Source organism: Lagopus muta, chromosome 5, assembly GCF_023343835.1.
Source record: "Lagopus muta isolate bLagMut1 chromosome 5, bLagMut1 primary, whole genome shotgun sequence".
Lineage (NCBI taxonomy): Eukaryota > Metazoa > Chordata > Aves > Galliformes > Phasianidae > Lagopus > Lagopus muta.
The window spans coordinates 10,878,434-10,895,768 of record NC_064437.1 but is presented as its reverse complement, the minus strand read 5'-3'; the positions used below and the strand labels follow the sequence as shown (position 1 = coordinate 10,895,768).

The window sequence follows — 17,335 nt, the reverse complement described above, 5'->3', positions numbered from 1 at the left end:
AGATCCAGCAGAGGTAGGATAACTGCTTTCCTTCATGCTGATTTCCCATAACACACTCATCTTATGTTGAAGGTAGATAGTGTTACTCACATCCAGGGGAACCAAATTTAACTACTTACAAATCGGGATTTGGCAGAAGGCAAAATCTCGGTTTATGAGAACAGATAAGTTTCTGGTTATTCACAACTTTCTGAATTTTAACTGATACAAAGAACATGTGGCAATAACTTAAAATACCACTGGTAGGAAATGTTCAGTCCTCTCATTCTTTTAGAGTAGTATTTACTAGTAAGTAAATCATACTGTTTTTGGTTCTAAATCTCCTTCTTTAAAGTGGTACAAAGAGTGAGTTGAGAGTATTCCATTCAAGTCAGTAATTGATGTAAAGCAGTATGAATAGAAAGAGGTTGTTTCTCTTGGGATATTTTCTACTTCTCCTCTTGTTAGTGAAAGTAAAGTGGTTGTTTGCTAGAAATTAGATGATTACACTCTGTTGTTGTTTCTCATTAGGCAAGAGATAAAAATACTTTGCTTGTTAATTCCTGGTATGTTCCATTAGACACTCATGAGAAACTTAACGTACAGCTCATGAAAAATCATCATTAATTCAGCCATGCATTTCATTTCAATTGGTGAAAGTTCCTAGCAAGTACATTTATGCCAATTTTAAGGATGCTCTCACTTCTAATTACTGATTTGATTTTACAGTTCCATCTCTGCTGGGTTACCAGTCTACATAGTTTCTTCATGTTTTAGAAAAGTAAAATCATGAATCTTCTTGTCAAAGAATGAATTCTAGAGATAGGATTCTTTCCGGCAAATGCTTCTGAACCATAGTCATGTTGCCTGACAACAAGCTTCCAGCAAATTTCCCAGACTAGGTGATAAGGCTAATTGGTAATTGATTAAGAGAGCCAGGTGCCTTTTGAGAGGACTAATACAGATATTCCCCTGTGTTGAAGAGCTAACCAGTTGAAATCCCTAGTTGTAAATACAGTACTTCTACAAAGAAGCCTACGCAGACCTCAAGTTCAGAATTCTCAGCAGGCATCTTAAGCCTTTCTGAACACAGACTGTTAGGTTATTTCCTGAGAGGTAAGGATCAGCAATGGATGAGCTTTCCTTTGGAAGGCAGGGAGAAGTCTTTGCACAGAAAAAGAGAAAACATGAGGTCTTACCCAGCAGAAACTTGAATCACTGCTTGTCTTTCTCAAGAGAGTGCTTTATCTACCCGGGGAGAAGACAGACAATGATAAGGCCATTCTACAGGCTTCCTGCTCTTGCTTGACTTTAAAAAAGCAATTTATAACTCACAGGGCCAATGAGAATTAATGAGAGAAACATAATAATGCGACCTTATGTTGTAGTATATTGCTGCTACTCATACAAATGACTGGTTATATTTATCCATCATCACAGACTGTATCTGTGAAGCTTCTCAGACTAGGACAGTGGAGTGGAAACGTGGGGGAAGGGAGATAGACACTGAGGATGGAATGAAATGAAGAGTATATAAAGACAGCGGAACAGAGAAATAGTTTTACTGTAACAAGAATACTGTAACTGTGTTCTTTACTATTGCAAAGAATAGATTCTTTCCCCTTTAGTGGATTATCAGAAGGATTGCATTCATTTTATTAGTTGTTCTGGATCTCATATTATTGATGGAGCAGGTTTTCCATGGGGAGCTCTTTGTGGACTATGATCTTAGCAGTCAGATTGCCATAGGAGAGTTGGCCATTAACACCTCTGTCAAGCTTATGAAGGGACTGCAAGCATCACTTCTGCTTGGAGGTTTAAGCATCAGACTGTTTTCTTGGCACTATGAGAGGAGGTCAGCTCTTCCTCAACAGCCAATACTGTCCCTTCTGCATGGCCTGTTTTACTTTAGCACAATTAATTTACACAGTATTAATATCCATAATAATATCCATAAGGAATGTATCTGGGAGATAAAAAGTAAACTTGAATTGCAGCTGAGATGAACTAGTTATTCTTTGTAGACATAGTACATTTATGAACAATATACTTGAGGACATTTTGAACTAATAATCAGATAATTTAAGTAACAGAAGTAGTAAATTTTAACATTTTACATCTTCAAATATATCCTTGTCACCCAAGCCATACGAAACAAAAATATTTCTAAGAGTACATTCTTACAGAAATTAATCTCTTTATTAAGGAGTTAAATGATATTCGTTAATGACTATCCATTAGTTCTAATAATTGTTCCCCATTTCATTTCACAATTAATGAAACAAAGTATTTTAAACAAACTTCATCAGTACTTAATGAAATTGAAAATGTTAATATTGGTAAGGCAGTTGCTGAAATCAGAAGGAAAGTTACACATAAATAACTGAAAAAGGGAGGAGGGAAAAAAAATCCCAAAGCAGTAAGTGAAATTAACTGGTAAATAATAACATGGAAAATTGTTTCCCCTGGGAAAGGTAAGAACGTATTGCCAGGTGAGTGAGAGACTGCATGCAAAGTCAAACTGCAGTTTCTTCTTCACAAGCCATTTGAGTTCAGTACAGCAGTCAGAGCATTTCATTGCAGTGTTAGAGGAGATGAAGATATTTAGAATGCTTGAGCATGCTGGTACTCTAGGTGACTTGCTGAATTTCAAACTGACGGGTTAATGGTAAGTAAACCATTTGCTCCTTGGCATTTTTGAAAGCGTGCTTTGAATCTAAGCACCTTTCTTGTGTTGGCACTCAGCAGAGATAAAGGATACCTTAGGAATTTCTGCTTTAGGGTTACTATATGTCTGTGACTGAAAAGCTAAATAAACTAGTATTGAAGCAGCATACTGCCAGTCAGAAGGAATTTTAAAATGACCAAGATCCAGAAATAATCAGATATTTAAAATAAGTATATAAACTGGAAGTTCTGTTTGCTTTTAATCTATTAAAATTCATCTCTTCATTTTTTTCTCTATAACCACGAGTACTTGAAACTTAGTTTGCTTTATAGTGAGAGCTGAAATTCTCATAATCATGGGACTGAGGGAAAGTCATAGAATATTCTGAGTAGGAAGGGACCCATAAGCATCATTGAGTCCAACTCCTGCAGTCTTCAAAGGCAGAATAAAAAAGAAAAAATATAGGCTTTACTTCAATTCCAATAAGAAGTTCCCAGAAAACTGACCAACTTCTCCAATTCTCATGGCTATGAGGTCTGACAAGTTGAAATGAATAACTGAACATTAAAGGTGGTGTAACTAACTGACTAGAATGGCAGAGTTGTGCTGGCCTGGAAGCACTGATGAAAATCTGCAAATATCATTGATGACATCTTAAGACTTCTTTCCTGCTCATATGGATGACAGGAACAGTGATATTACAATGGTCAAAATAATAACAAAAAAAGTTTGAATTCTAATTTACAATTCCTCATATCTGTAAAGTGCTTTTCATCCACTTGCTCCATATTGACAACACTGCTTGGAAACAGAGGGAGTTCCTTCTGGCTTTGAGATCTGAGCAGGAAGAGAAATACTGTGATTCTGTGAGTGCTGCGAATGATACGCTGACTTATCTTAGGCACTTTATTCACTGATATCTGATGCGTTTTAATACAGTTCTGCCTAGCAACACTTTGAGTACTTACTGTCCACATCAGAGCCTAGCAACATAATAAGAAAGAAGTCGTAATTTTTTGTTAACGATGCTTATCTCTGGGAATGTTAGCATAGCTGGTATGCTTTGGCTTGTTTACTAACATTTTTACTAGAGAAGGGTTTAGCTTCTGGATTAGATAATGGGATAAAAACATGCAAGAGTTTTCTAATATTGTGTATTTCTGTACCATATGTTATATAGGACGGGTATATTAACCAGAGTTCAGACGTATGTATATTCATTTAACTTTTTCACAAAATAAAGAGATAAGGAAAACTAAAATGATGTCAGGTTTCAGTAACAGCTATGTCAGCCATAAAACCAACAGAGTTATTATAGCATAGATAATTTATTTTAAAGCTATCTGCAGAGGTAGCACAGTTAGATTCTATGTGTGCTTGCAAAAGAAACCAGGTACCTTAGCTGACTTTATCCTTTTCCGCTGGCTATTAATATGTTGAACCACTTCCAATATAAATTAGTTTATCTTTGCAGTAACTCAGCACACTTCTTAATAGTGAGAACAATGTAATAACATATATAAAAATGTTTGGTAAGTAGAGTTCAAGGAATTACAGTGTTTTTGGGAGCAGTTCAGATTTTATACCTTCCAGTTCATCATCCATAATATGCAGAGGCAGAGAAAGGGGAGATTGTGTAGCTGAGATTAAAATTATATAAAGCATATGGACAAAACAATATAGACTTCTTGTGATTAATAAAGACCAGATATGCTTGCTTGGTCTGTAATTACTCTTAGTTTTTGCAGTCTGCTTTGTTTGCAGACCTCTGATTCTCCTTACATTTGTTCAGTCTGTGTTTGAACTTAAGCTATTCTCTCAGTATCCTGTATTACTCACCTCTACTTCCATATGGTTTAATAATTTGTCCTTCACATTCTCCCCCCGCAATTTATTTTTGGTATTATTAATTATATGCTTGGAGTGTTTTTTCTGTCTATGTAAATAAGGGCAAAGGAGAAAGGCTCTACAGTGGAAAATACTCCTGGTAAAATGAATGTTTGTTTGCTTATTTAAAGCTTTTATGGAATTACAGATAAATATACATCCCAGTACACTCAAAGGATGAAGGTGAACTAATAGTCACCCTTGTCTGCTTCATAGAACAAATAAAACTGTTAAATCACTGTTCTAAAGGATATGATTTCATTTTAGAACATTGTAATGAAAACAATTAGCTACAGTGAAGAGATCACGTAATAAGGGAAAACATTATACAGATACTTCAAGTATCTCTTGACAGTTTGCTAAAAGTAACCTTTATTATGGCTTGTGTCTTATAAAATGTTCTTTTGTCAGGCATATAAATATGAAATGGTCCTAAAGTGGCTACTTACTGGAGTGTATTGGATGGTCTTAAAGTGACCATCCGTAAAATAAGTGTTAGTCCCTGTGTAAGCTGATAGTAATGAGAATTGATTTTTATTCAGAACTTTTTATCAATACATTTCAATATTCTACAGGTGAAGTCTTTGTAAGAATAGGGTATATGAATTACTGAATAATGTGGTTTGTCTATTTGCATTTTGTGGTATTTCTCTATTTTCTTCCCTGCTTAATAGGTCTTCTAATTAGAAAGAGTCTTACTATTTAATCAAATCTTTCTTTCCTGAAATTTCCATTAATTATTTCTCATATTGTCAGTTTTGGATAATGAGAAAAATTCTGCTTCTTGCTCATTATAAATTATAAAAACACACTGCGAGGAAGAAAGGGATAACATTTCTAAGCTGTGGAAAACACCTGCTGCATTTTTAATTGCAGACTTACACAAATCATCACAACAGTTAATCACTGAATCCTCCACAACTCAATTACACTTCTCATTGAGGAATTTCTGAGTTGCTTAAAAATGTTAACATGTTTAACGTAAATAATTTGACACACCATGGGTTACTGCCAGCCCCATTGTGTGAGGAAAGACGAGCACCATGTCTGCTGGTAGTTCTCTTCCTTTATCACAAGACCATCCATATGTGAGCAAGGTTATGGCTTACTAAACAGAGGATTTTAAAAAACAGCAAACATTTTATTTTTGTAAAATATGAAGTCGATATGAAACGCTGAACATACTCCACTGGATTAAAAAAGTGTATGTTGAAATATGTACCTCCTTTTTCTATATTTACTTCTATGGCCTTAGATATACTCATATACAAGGTCAGCTGCAAGGATAGATTAAATCGGAAGATAGTCTAAGTAGAACAATTTTTCTTTCTTTCCCCATATTGATTTCGGAGCAGGTAAGATTGAAAGGTGACCCTTTATGAAGTGCCGTGGGATTTTCTTTAGAGCGCCTCAGTCATCTGTCTTTCAGGCAGAATCAGGCCTTGGGGAGGATGATTTAGCAAATCACATTAGACTAAAAACGAACGAACTATCTGAGAATATAATCAAGTCTAAAATGACTACATACATTCTCTCTTGTCTCCAGAAAAATATGACCAATCTACAGCATCCTTGAAGAAATGGAAGATACTAAAAAGGAGCAGAAGTCAGGCTTTTTATCTTCCTATCAGTATTTTATCAAGTTGTCTTATATAATCAATAAGGGCTAACCAAATCTGTAGAGGGGAATCTGATAAATTAAATTAGGAAATACTGGAAAAGCGTATTTGAATGATTCAGTGAGAGAGCCCAAGCATACATTAAATAGTTTTAATCTTTCTCCCCTTCCATGGTGTGGTTTGCCAGAGCTTTTTCTAATATATCCTGGATTCCACTTGTTAGTTGGTTTTCTAATGGATCCTATGATGGGTGCTCAAGTGATGTTTAACTGTTTTTCCTTTGTAAAGGGAGAATTTAATAACCTGAAGCACTCAATAATTCAGATCCTGTCAGTTCTTCCACTTTCATTCCTCCCCCTTGTTCTTTCATTAACCATAACATCAGCACAAAATTAGAGTACCAAGAAATACACTTAAGTCGTGCTATCACAAAATATACTGGAGATAAAAATGAGACAAGGAAATGTCTAAATTTATGCTCTGTGTTTCATTTATAAAATAATCAATCATCTCTTTCATTAATTATAAGGAGATACAGCTGGCAGTCATTGGCTCTTTTCTATAATAACTATTTTATGTATTTCCTTTAATTACCTCAAACCAGTCTTCTAAATTTCACCCAGAATACTACTTTATAAAAGCACATTAATGAAATGCCTCGTTAACTGCTTCCTTTTGTTACTTCTGTCTTGGCAATGCCATTTAGAATTCAAAGTACAGAACTGGTCGTATGCTAGCAATTGTGAAGTACTTTGAAACGCTCTGCTTGAGAGGCGCTCTGAAAATGCAGCACTGAAACTGCAACCATTACTTGTGACCATAACCGTTACGTTAACAGCACTTAGTAAGAAAATGACATAGCCTGTTTTTTCTCCACTGAATTTAAGTATTTTTAGATGAGTTTAAAATATACATATAAAAATAACATCTGAATAGAATTCACAAATACGCTTTCAGCTGACTAAATCCTAGGAGTGTAATTTATAATAACCAAAGTGACTTAAAAAAAAAACCCACATCATTTCTGGTTCAGAAAACCTGCGAAACAGGCAATGTTATTCCAGTCTTTTCAACGCACAGCAGTAATACGAGACTAAATGCATTGTGAATATATGCACTGATTTAAGTATGTTTCTCTTAATGTAGATTAAACTGAACATTTAGATATGGAAATACACGCTTTCTAAATCACTAATATGTATAAAAAATAATTGTTAGATTTTATGTTACTTTCATACATCATGAGAGGATTTTAATTACCAAAGCAGGAGGCTTGGATTATTGGTTATGTTATTAAACTTTCTTTTTACAAATACTTTGTCTTCACGCTCCATAGCATAAATCAAAAGAATGACCTTCTTTTAGTCTGTAATTACATACTTGCAAAGATTTAAAGAGCAATGCTCAATTAGAAATAGTGTGTAGTCTTTCCTGGAATTTCGAGGAGCCTGTTAAAGAACTACCAGTAAAATAAACAGAAACAATCTCTTACTTGGTCCTCAAAGGAGATTGCCTGGGCAACATCTCTGGGAAATCCATCGATCACTATACCCTCTTCATCAGGGATCTGCATTAATCTCTGTTTGATCTCAGTTATGGTTGTTTCCTTTCACAGAGAAAAGAAGTTTATTCAGTATTGTGAAGTAGGTTTCCTTGATGGTGCACATTAAGACAGCACATACAAATCCTTAAAAAGTAGACATTAACAAAGGATAGGCTTAGCTCTGCTGTACCTGAGGGGCTAGTTCTCCAGTAGTAATTATTTTAGCAATTAGACTCCATTTTCTATTGCTGCTTGTGCTGTGGATCTTCTTCCTTAACAATTCACCAACTGATATGTAGTTAAATCCATAGCGTTCTGCTATTTTCAAACTCTGTGTTCCTTTACCACTTCCTGGGCCACCTGTTGTTAAGAATAAGCAAAGCATTAAATTAAACTGTCATCCGAAGTACTCAGTCACATGAGAAATCTCTGCTGTAAGCACCAGTCCTCCAGTACCAGAACACATCTTGTAGTTGCATGATTTGTTACCAGTCATTAGAAAGGGGCCTCATCCACCCCGTTATAAAGGTAACAGTTTTTAAAACTACAAAGGAGTACAAATTACTTATGAAGAAAAAATAAATATCCTCTTCTGGGCTTGACCTCATTCTAAAGCTGTTCCTGCAAAGGAGTTTTTTTCTGATTTGTGGTAAGGAGAGATAAATGAATCAGTCTCCTCCGAACTCTTTGAAACCAAAGGTAGATTCAGATAGCCTTGTTTACTTATGGCAGAATCATACCTGTTTAAATAAAGCAGTGAAATCAATGGACTACTCAAGAAATTGAACTAATAAAATCTGCTCCTAAATATGAGTTTCTGAGGTTTCATAATTTTAAAATACAGAAAAATATTAAATTATCAGCTGAGATGTTTCCACAGTAATTTGGTAGATGGCTTCTTATTGAACTATGCGTACTTCTGGTATTGATGCTTGAAGCATCTGGTAGAGAAGCAATTTGTCGGGTTCAGTTTGCTGGACAACTTGAAGAATAAAGAGACCCTTCAGTGGAACACAGGCAGAATAGATATCAAAATCACAACCATGTTAAACAATAGGGAATGCCGAGGTGATGGTCACTTGGACAGAGAAGCAAGAATGCATGTTTAAAAAAGACAGAACAGATCTGAATTAATAGAATGTGATAAGATGTGAGGAACATTGAAACTGGAAGCCAGTGTGTAAGAATAGGGAATGGTTTTGATAGAAATAAATACTTACTTACAGAAAGATGCATATTACTAAATAGCATACAAAATTAAAACCAAAACAAGTGTTTTGATATTAACTCCCAACACTAACTAGCTATTTTGGGAGCATTTTTTGCATGAGGGCATTGAGTTTTAGTTCAACAAACAAGGAATTAGTCTTATTAAAAAAACACTACACATTTTCCCTGAACATTAAAAAAGTGCAGCAATGTGATAAAAGTAAATATGGATACAATGAGCTGCCTTCTAGTAATAATAGAACTCTTTCTTATCATTGTCTGCATAATTCCCATAAATAGGTTTTAGACATTTATATAATTAATACAGATCTGGTTGTAGAACAAGATTTCCAGGATTTCTTCCTACACAGTTATGACACTCTGTATACCCAGGCTCAAACCTGTATTGTAGCATTCCATGGCAGAGGGCTTTCAGTGCCACCAGCAGCCATGAGCAATGTTTCTGCACCCTGACTGTGCTGGTAACTGCTGTGCTGTTGAAACTCAAATCAGGTACTTCTCTTGCCTATCAAGGCACAAGCTTTCTCTCTTCTTTTTGTAGATTAAATTAGGCTTTACAGCTATTCTTGAATGTCAAGTGTTCTAGGTGATCTATTTTTTTTTCAGCTATCTTCTTTGTTAGAATAAAGAATGTTTCCTTTTTGAGACATACAAGCATTTGTTAACCAGGAATCACGTATAACAATCCACCCAAGTGGCTACAAAGCAGCTCTGCTTTGGCTCTCATCAGTTCCTTCTGATGGCATGCTCAGCCTTCTCCATCACAGCTACATTTCACCAAACCTTATGCTCTGTTTTGCTCCTGTATCAAAACCATACCTGATACAGATGTTCTAACAAGATAATACTATGTTGTTTGCTATTTATTACAGGCTCTTGGTAATCTGGAACAATACTGGGTTTGCAGTAGTGGATTCCCAGCTTTTCCTTAGGTAGATGAAAAGCACAGCACAGAGAAGTACTGCTAATTGCCAGCTGATTGCTGCTGGTTTGCATGGAGTAGATACTGCCAGGTGAATAAGCACAGACAAGAATGTCTACTCACTCTGTGTAAAGATTTCTGTAAGCTATATATATAAAGCCACATACTGCAATCTAATGTGCATAACATAAGTAATGTCTACAATATTTTCTGTATATTCTATTATGTGTTTGTTCAAGTGTACCACTTAGTTGTATTAATTTATGTGGCTTTTTTTTTTCCCCCAATAATACTAGCTACCAGATATAAGCAGCAGTAGGTTGTGACTGCCTTGAAACAAAGGGTTTGTAAAACATACTGGATCCAATGCTGTGCATAATCCTTGCAGATATAAAACATTCTTTCAAAGATGAAAATTCAGTTTATTTCCCTGAGGATGTTAGACCAGTTTGAAACAAACTGTCTTGCATTTCAGAAAAAGAAAGATTCAAAACATAAATAGCTTATATGTAGAAAATTAGAAACAGTAGAAAATTTGAGAACAAGGAAAATAATGACAGTGGAGCTGTATTCCAGAAAAAGAGAAATTGTTTCTTGGAAAACATCAGTCTCTGTAAAAGCCTAAAAGAGCTGGAAAAAAAATGAGTTGAACTTTTTGAAACCAAGCAGATCTCGTGTTTCTGTAAGGGAGAGATTTCCTTTGTCATGAAAGAGAAGCAGAAAAAAAGGTGTAGACTGACACTTCTTTCAATTCAAATTTGCAAGCATAAAAAAAAAAAAAAAGAGAAAAGATTTGCTTTAATGTTCATAAACCTCTCACAAATCACATTTTTTACAATCCAAGAGAATATTCCTTCAGAGCAAACTGGGGTTATCCATTTCTATATCTATCCTAATGTGAAACAGGTTGAAAGAAAAGTGATCAGACAAAATTAATTCTTACAGCAAATCATTATAATTTCTGTTTTTAACTCAAATAAATCATACTGGCAAACTGTACACTAGAAAAGAAAATCAAATCACTTTTCTTTTTCATTATTTCCAGTAATTCTGAGATTATACATTATTAAGGAAAAGCATGACTACTTCTTAGATGTCCAGACCAGAGAACATTTGTTGCATCTAAGATTATGTTTGCTAACTGGTTTTAAGTGATGCTTGTTATGCCCAGAAAGTTTTACTAAGGCAGTTGTTTTAATGTGATAGAAGTTCAAACTTTTGACCTTGCTTGCAATGTTGCAAATTCAAATTAAACTCATGTACTTAAGATTCCTGACAATTTTGTCAGGAAAATCACAATGCTGTGATTTTAAAATCGAGCTGTGGACTGAATTTAACAAGTGAAAGGGTCACCAACTATCGACAGCTCTAACTTTGATTGACTCTTTTCTTATTAAATGAAAACTTCATTTAATATTAACTAATGTTTTTCACTAAGTGCATTTTAAAACCAGCGGTTTAAAAGGTAGTGCACAATGTAGCTAGTAACATCAGAGAAATTTTTAAGGTATCCAGACTGTATCAACAGTAAAATCTTGTTCCTCAAAATACATTAGGAAGCACATTTTTAAAACACAATCTTGTTTCCTAGTGCTGTAATGTTCTAGAAACTTAATTTTCCATTAATTTAGATGCATACCATCCTGGCTGATTCCACCTGATTTTTCACATACTCAATTTGCAGCTTTACATTTCATCAGCAGACTTTTCTGCAAATGTAAAAAAAGAACCAAAATCCCACTCATATGGGCTACTTGATGCATTGCATACATGATAAATTTCATAAAGTGAAGAAGCTGTAAAAACCTCAATGGAAGCATTAAGAAGATATTAAGTTAATGCATTATTAAAGTTCACTAATATGTGAAGCAGAAGACAGTTCCTTAAGTGTTGTTTGTTTCAATCTCCAACAATGAATGGAACAAGTGTCATAGCAGCTAGGCAGTAAGGTAAATGAAGTCTAGTCAGTCATAAATAGATTGCTTAACTGGAACTTTAGTGGGCATTTTATGCAAACTGAGAAGTATGCAAAACATTTTCTTGTGTACAACTTTTGTCTCTTGAAATACATAGTGGCCTTTTTTTTTTCATTTTCTTTCTTTTATACTTTCCATTTATGTTTTTATGTGCTTTCTCAATACAAAGTTGAATTTGGGAGACATTTTCTTGATACTGTATAAAATTGGACAGTAGCTGTTAAGCTTCGTATATTGTTGTGCTGCTGTCAGATCACACTATAATAGACAGATTCAGAGAAAGTCAATTGAAAAATAAACCTGAAATAGCCTTTGTGGGATGTTTTCAATGTTCTCTGTATAAAAGGGGGAAAACTGCAAAATCCATGCTCTGCTTACTATATGCGGGTGTTCAAGGATCTCACTTTAAATACTCCTGCACTCAGTTCCAGAGGTGAAAGCCAACCTCTTTCTTTTGTCTAGATCCAGTCTTCATGCATTGCTCTACTGTAATAGAGCGATGCAAATTTCAGTGCATGAGAGACTTTTGTGGTCATTGAAAAAGAGACAGCTTTTCTCCCTACTAAAAGGAAGGCTAGCTAATCAATTAAGATGAATGAAGGGCATGTGGTCTTTCTCCATCTAATGTAAACTTGATAGTTCAGTGGTGCGTGGAGAGATTTGCCTGTTGTGATTTGTCACTCAGAAACAAAATATGAAGGCAGTGTAAATGTCTAAGCCATTCTTTTGGCATACCACAAATATTTAGAAAAATGCCTGTTTTTCTGTTTGCGGTATATTCAACTGTCACATTTCTGAGGACTGCTGGATGCAGACCCTGAAGCACATTCTGCTCCTAGAGATCCCACTTTATAATGCAGGGAAGACACTTCTCTTTTGTTTTTTGCTGTTCTCTGTTACATAGAAAATCTCTCTTTTTAGTATAAATAAGGATTTATGGACAAAAATGTTATCCTCTATCTCCTGATATCTGTGCTTGTACCTATTTAAACAGTGCAGAAAGGCAACCACCTCAGATGACAAAGAAACTAATTCAAACAACTAAAATTCAGCCAAAGAAGAAAATGTTGATTTAGCCTTAAACTACAGTTATCTCTTAATAAACAGCATGATTGTTTGAGGCTGGAAAACAGGAGTCGCTTAGAAAGGGCACTAAACAGCACACAAGAGAGAACCTGGAGAGACAGCACAATTAACTCTTTCAGGGCTCTCTCTCTCTCTGAAGTTGGCACAAGATTCACTTGCTAATAGATCTAGAGATAACTTTATGAATGCTATGCAATGCAGATAGTATACACTCAGCCCAGATTGGCCTGATGATCAGTTTTTAAGGTTCTAAATATAGAGGACAGCATTTCCTATCCCCTATTTGAACTGGCTCATCCATTATTTTAAATAGTCCCTCTTTCTTTGTGAGCAGCTTTGGGTACATCTGCATCAGGTGTCTCAGTTCAGATCCAAAGGAAGAGCACTTTGATTCACATGGGGACCTGGGGAATCATTTTAGGTACCAGCAGATATGCTCCAAAAGTAAACCATAGGCACTCCAGCCACTAATGAACACTGAAGCTACAGAATAGGACCAGAAATGCTCTTGGTAACTCCATTATAATGCTAGCAGTTGGATGTTACATGTTATGGCCTCAGCACTAACAATTTCTCCTTCTGATTCACTCTAATTGGGCTGCACCACTTGCAGAGCAGACAGAATACCTGCATTTAAATACATGCAGGCACCTGCTGTGTTTGCAGAACAAGTAAAAAGTCAAAGCAGGGAAGACAAAATGTTGTCAAAATGAGTCTGTGTTCATACCTATGACAAGGATAATTTTTGGTCGAGGTCTTGCAGGATCAAACACATCATATTCCTCAATTAGCTCAGCAGTTTCAGAAAGGTCGGTGTCACTTTCTATAGAAAACTGTTGGATTGGAGGGAGTCGGTCATACCGTCGGTAAGGGAAGTTAGAATTATCAGGCATCACTGTAAAATAGTAAGATAAACTGGGAATCGTGCAAATATACAGAAAATTGAAAACCTATTCTGTACACAGATTTAAAGATAATAAATAAGCATAAGGCATAAAGACTAGCTTTACTGTAATAAAAAATACAGTATTTTCTCATTTTACAATGTGCTTGCTGTTACTGTATTCCTTGCCTCTGGTTATCTGATTTATTACAGTGGAACCACTAAGAGTCCATTCTCCTTGGTGTTTCCTTAAATTTACAAACATTTCAGCTTTTCTGTGAAAATCTGTTCATAGCACCCAGAGTTTGGCAGTGGCCTCTGAGAAGAGGAAGCTTGTGTTGTGCAGACAGCCTGTACTGCTAAGCAGAACTCCTCTGGTGATACATGTTGTACACAGAGATAAAATAGTATTCTTGCTAATTAGTTTAATGAACTGCTGGATGGCAAGGAAGAATAACTATGGCAACTGAAAGACAAGCTAACTACTCCTTGTTAACATTACAAATAAAATAATTAAAGGTATTGATAATGACATTTGCTTGACTTTATGAGAAGCATCTTTTTCTAAGAATTTGTAGTTGCATCATATTTAGTACATTCTGCATATAGCTTCAATATAAATTAGGCAAAGTGTAAATGCAGTGAAGTTGGTACATATGTTACCCATAAGGACCAACCAAAAACATAAGCCAAATGCATTAAGAGAGCTTTGATCTTGTCTTTGCAAATATTTTAAGGAGGGTATGAGAAACCTCTCCACTAATGTGTTAAGCATTTACACAGCAAACATGCATTATCAGGCTGCAAAAGGATTACAACTTCCTCTCTCACATAACATTTGTTACAGGAGGAGAAACCCGAATGTGAAAACCCAAGTGAACAGAAAACTTAATCCTTTGCCTAAGGAAGATCAGAATGAGGCTCAGTCTGCCATAGATGTGAGTATAAAATAATTCATTAGTGGATGTAAAACCATTCATAATACAGAAAACATAAATATTTTCATACTTAATACATTACCATTTCTGAAAAAAGATCTCCTCGATTGTCCTCCATTGAGTGGAGGCAGAGTCTTCTTTTCTGGGCTAACAAAAGTGTCCCATTTCACTTTTTCTGATCCTCCAAGCTCTTTCACCTTCTGCAAGCAGCCTTCCAAATATTCAATAGGGTCATCAGGTTTGTAACACATTAATCCATTCAACAGACTCTGCAATGTCGGATCAGAAATACATACAATAATGATAGATGATAAGAAGATAGAACCACTTATACTTTGAATTTGACCTTGCACAGAGAAATCCTGTATTTCTTATAGACTTCCCGTTCAATCCAATACATGAGACTGAGGCCTGCATAGATTACATGATTTGAGCATGTTGGTCTCACAAAAAATGATTCAGAACAGGCCCTTATGGCTATGTCTTTATACTTGTCTGTTTGCATCAAAATGAAAATGGAAAAGAGTTTTTAAAATAATGTCCTTAAATTTTCTTAGACCTGCCACTGGCAAATATATGTATAGCAATGCATGAGCCAAAAAAACCCATTTATGTACACTGTGTATTCTGTTAAATCACTAAAATGTATATTTTTGATGAAAATGAGTTCAGTCACTGGTATAACATGTATTTTGTATTTTAATATATAAAATAATATTCCTGAGTCAACAGTTTAGCAAATAATTAAAAAAGATTTTTTAAAATCATGAGAATTGCCCACTTCTCATCTTGGTAAGTATTGGAGAAAAAACCCCAAACCCAAAGTTCACACAGAGTGGAAATTCCCCACCATTAGAAAATCCCTGTCTGTGCCATTTATTCCACACTCATTGTACCAACAAGCATTGTGGAGTGTGGAAGAAGGAATACTAGGCCCTCCTCTGACGCATGGGAATTGATTTTCCTTGACAAAGTGATACATAGGTCACCATCTCACCTTCCCACAAGACAACCGCATCCAACCTGCTCCAAACAATAAATGTGACAGGGTGGTTTCTCTTCCTTTGTGTTTTTCCCAATCTGTGTGCACATGCTCTGAGGGTCATAGTTGATGTTAGTCATAAAGAGCTCTGATTCAGGATCTGTTCAGTTATTATCTACAGTTCATACAATGAGTGAGTCTACTTATATAGGTTTGTGGTTATAAAATAGGGTACAATGTATATGCATCTAGGCATTATTTGACTTACCTGACCACAGCAACTAGCCATGTATTTTTGCAGATGTGCACCATTACTGTAAATTGACAGCACCAGCCTTACGCCTGTATAGGAAAAACAGTTTGATCTGCATCTCTTGCTAAAGCATTCACATTTTCAGTGTGTCTGCAAAATGTAACCATGCTCTACACCCTGTCATTTCCAAACACACAGAGAACAATGTCTTGCTTCGGAACAGACTATGGAAAAGGCATATGTGTGCGTTTTATATAGAAGGCGGGATGCCTGCTCCTGAAAAAAATACAGATATATACATATATAAATCCATACTGCATTGGGAAGAAGTAATCACCGATCATTAGCAGCAGGTAACTTGCAAGAAGCCAGAGTTTGCTCCCTCCCGAGGGGCTGAACGAGGGCAGCCGCTGCCCCCCACACCGGGCCGGGGGCGCTGCGGGGCTGCCGCCTTCATACCTACCGCCCGGCAGCATTCGCGCCCCGGGGTGGGGGTCCAGCCCGCAGCGGTGCGGCTCCGTCCTTCCAGCCACCTTCAGCCCCCCGCCCCCAATAAACACCCAACCCCGCTATTCCTACCTCGAAAAGCTGCGGGATCTCCCTGCGGGCGAGATACTCCTTCGCCTCACCGGCGCTCATACCGGCGGCAGGGGAGCGGGGGCACGGCGGTGCAATGCGGGAGCCTCTCGGTGAGGCTTCGGCGGGCGGGCGGGCGGGCGAGCCGGGGCGGGGGGAGGAGGGAAGGCAGGCTGCCCGCCTCTCCGTCCCCGCTGCACGGAGGGAGCGGGAGAGTGGTTCTGTCCCCCCTCCCTTTCCCCCCAAAGGCGGGAGGAAGGCGGGCGCAGGCTGCCGGGGAAAGTTTCAGGGGACGCCTGCTGAGAGGCGGAGGTGGGAAGGGGCTGAGCACCGCTGGCGCTCGGACTGCTAAAAGCCCGTGGGCTGTGATCATTCATAAGCATTGTGAGCATTAGATCACAGGGACGGTCCTGACAAGGTCTCTGGTGCAACCTTCAGCTCGGAGCAGGGTTAGCTCTGAGCTCCCAGCAGGTCGGTTAGGGGTTGAAGTGGTGGTCTCACCAAACCTCTAGGGGCTGCACAGCCTCTCTGGGCAGCCTGTGCTCAGCTGCTGTTGTGGTTTCCTTCCATTCCGTTACAGCCTGCCTTCCCTCAGCTTGTCTCATGTTTACCACCATTGCACGCACCATTGTGAAGTGCTTGGCCCCATCTGCATGACAGCCTCCTCAAAAGCAGTGGAGAGCTGCTACACGCCCTGTCCCCAGGCTAATCCAGCTTAATTCCCTTAGATTTTATAAGAGCAGGTGCTATCGTAGAATCTTTAAGGTTAGAAAAGACCCCTAAAATCATCTAA

General features: G+C 37.1%; 1 protein-coding gene across 2 annotated transcripts in view; it reads right to left on the bottom strand.

Moving 5' to 3' along the window:
- The window catches only part of AK5 (adenylate kinase 5), an 85,174-nt gene extending 68,395 nt beyond the window's left edge, over positions 1-16,779 (bottom strand). The window contains exons 1-6 of one of the 2 annotated variants that reach the window (XM_048944591.1): positions 16,546-16,779; positions 15,982-16,055; positions 14,814-15,000; positions 13,638-13,805; positions 7,887-8,056; positions 7,646-7,759 (exon numbers count right to left, since the gene is read on the bottom strand). In XM_048944591.1, the coding sequence (XP_048800548.1) occupies positions 7,646-7,759; positions 7,887-8,056; positions 13,638-13,805; positions 14,814-15,000; positions 15,982-16,002 (660 nt within the window). In that variant the 5' untranslated portion in view covers positions 16,003-16,055; positions 16,546-16,779. The remainder of the gene's footprint in view (positions 1-7,645; positions 7,760-7,886; positions 8,057-13,637; positions 13,806-14,813; positions 15,001-15,981; positions 16,056-16,545) is intronic. The other variant, XM_048944590.1, reaches the window with a different exon arrangement.
- Between the last annotated feature and the right edge of the window lie 556 nt (positions 16,780-17,335).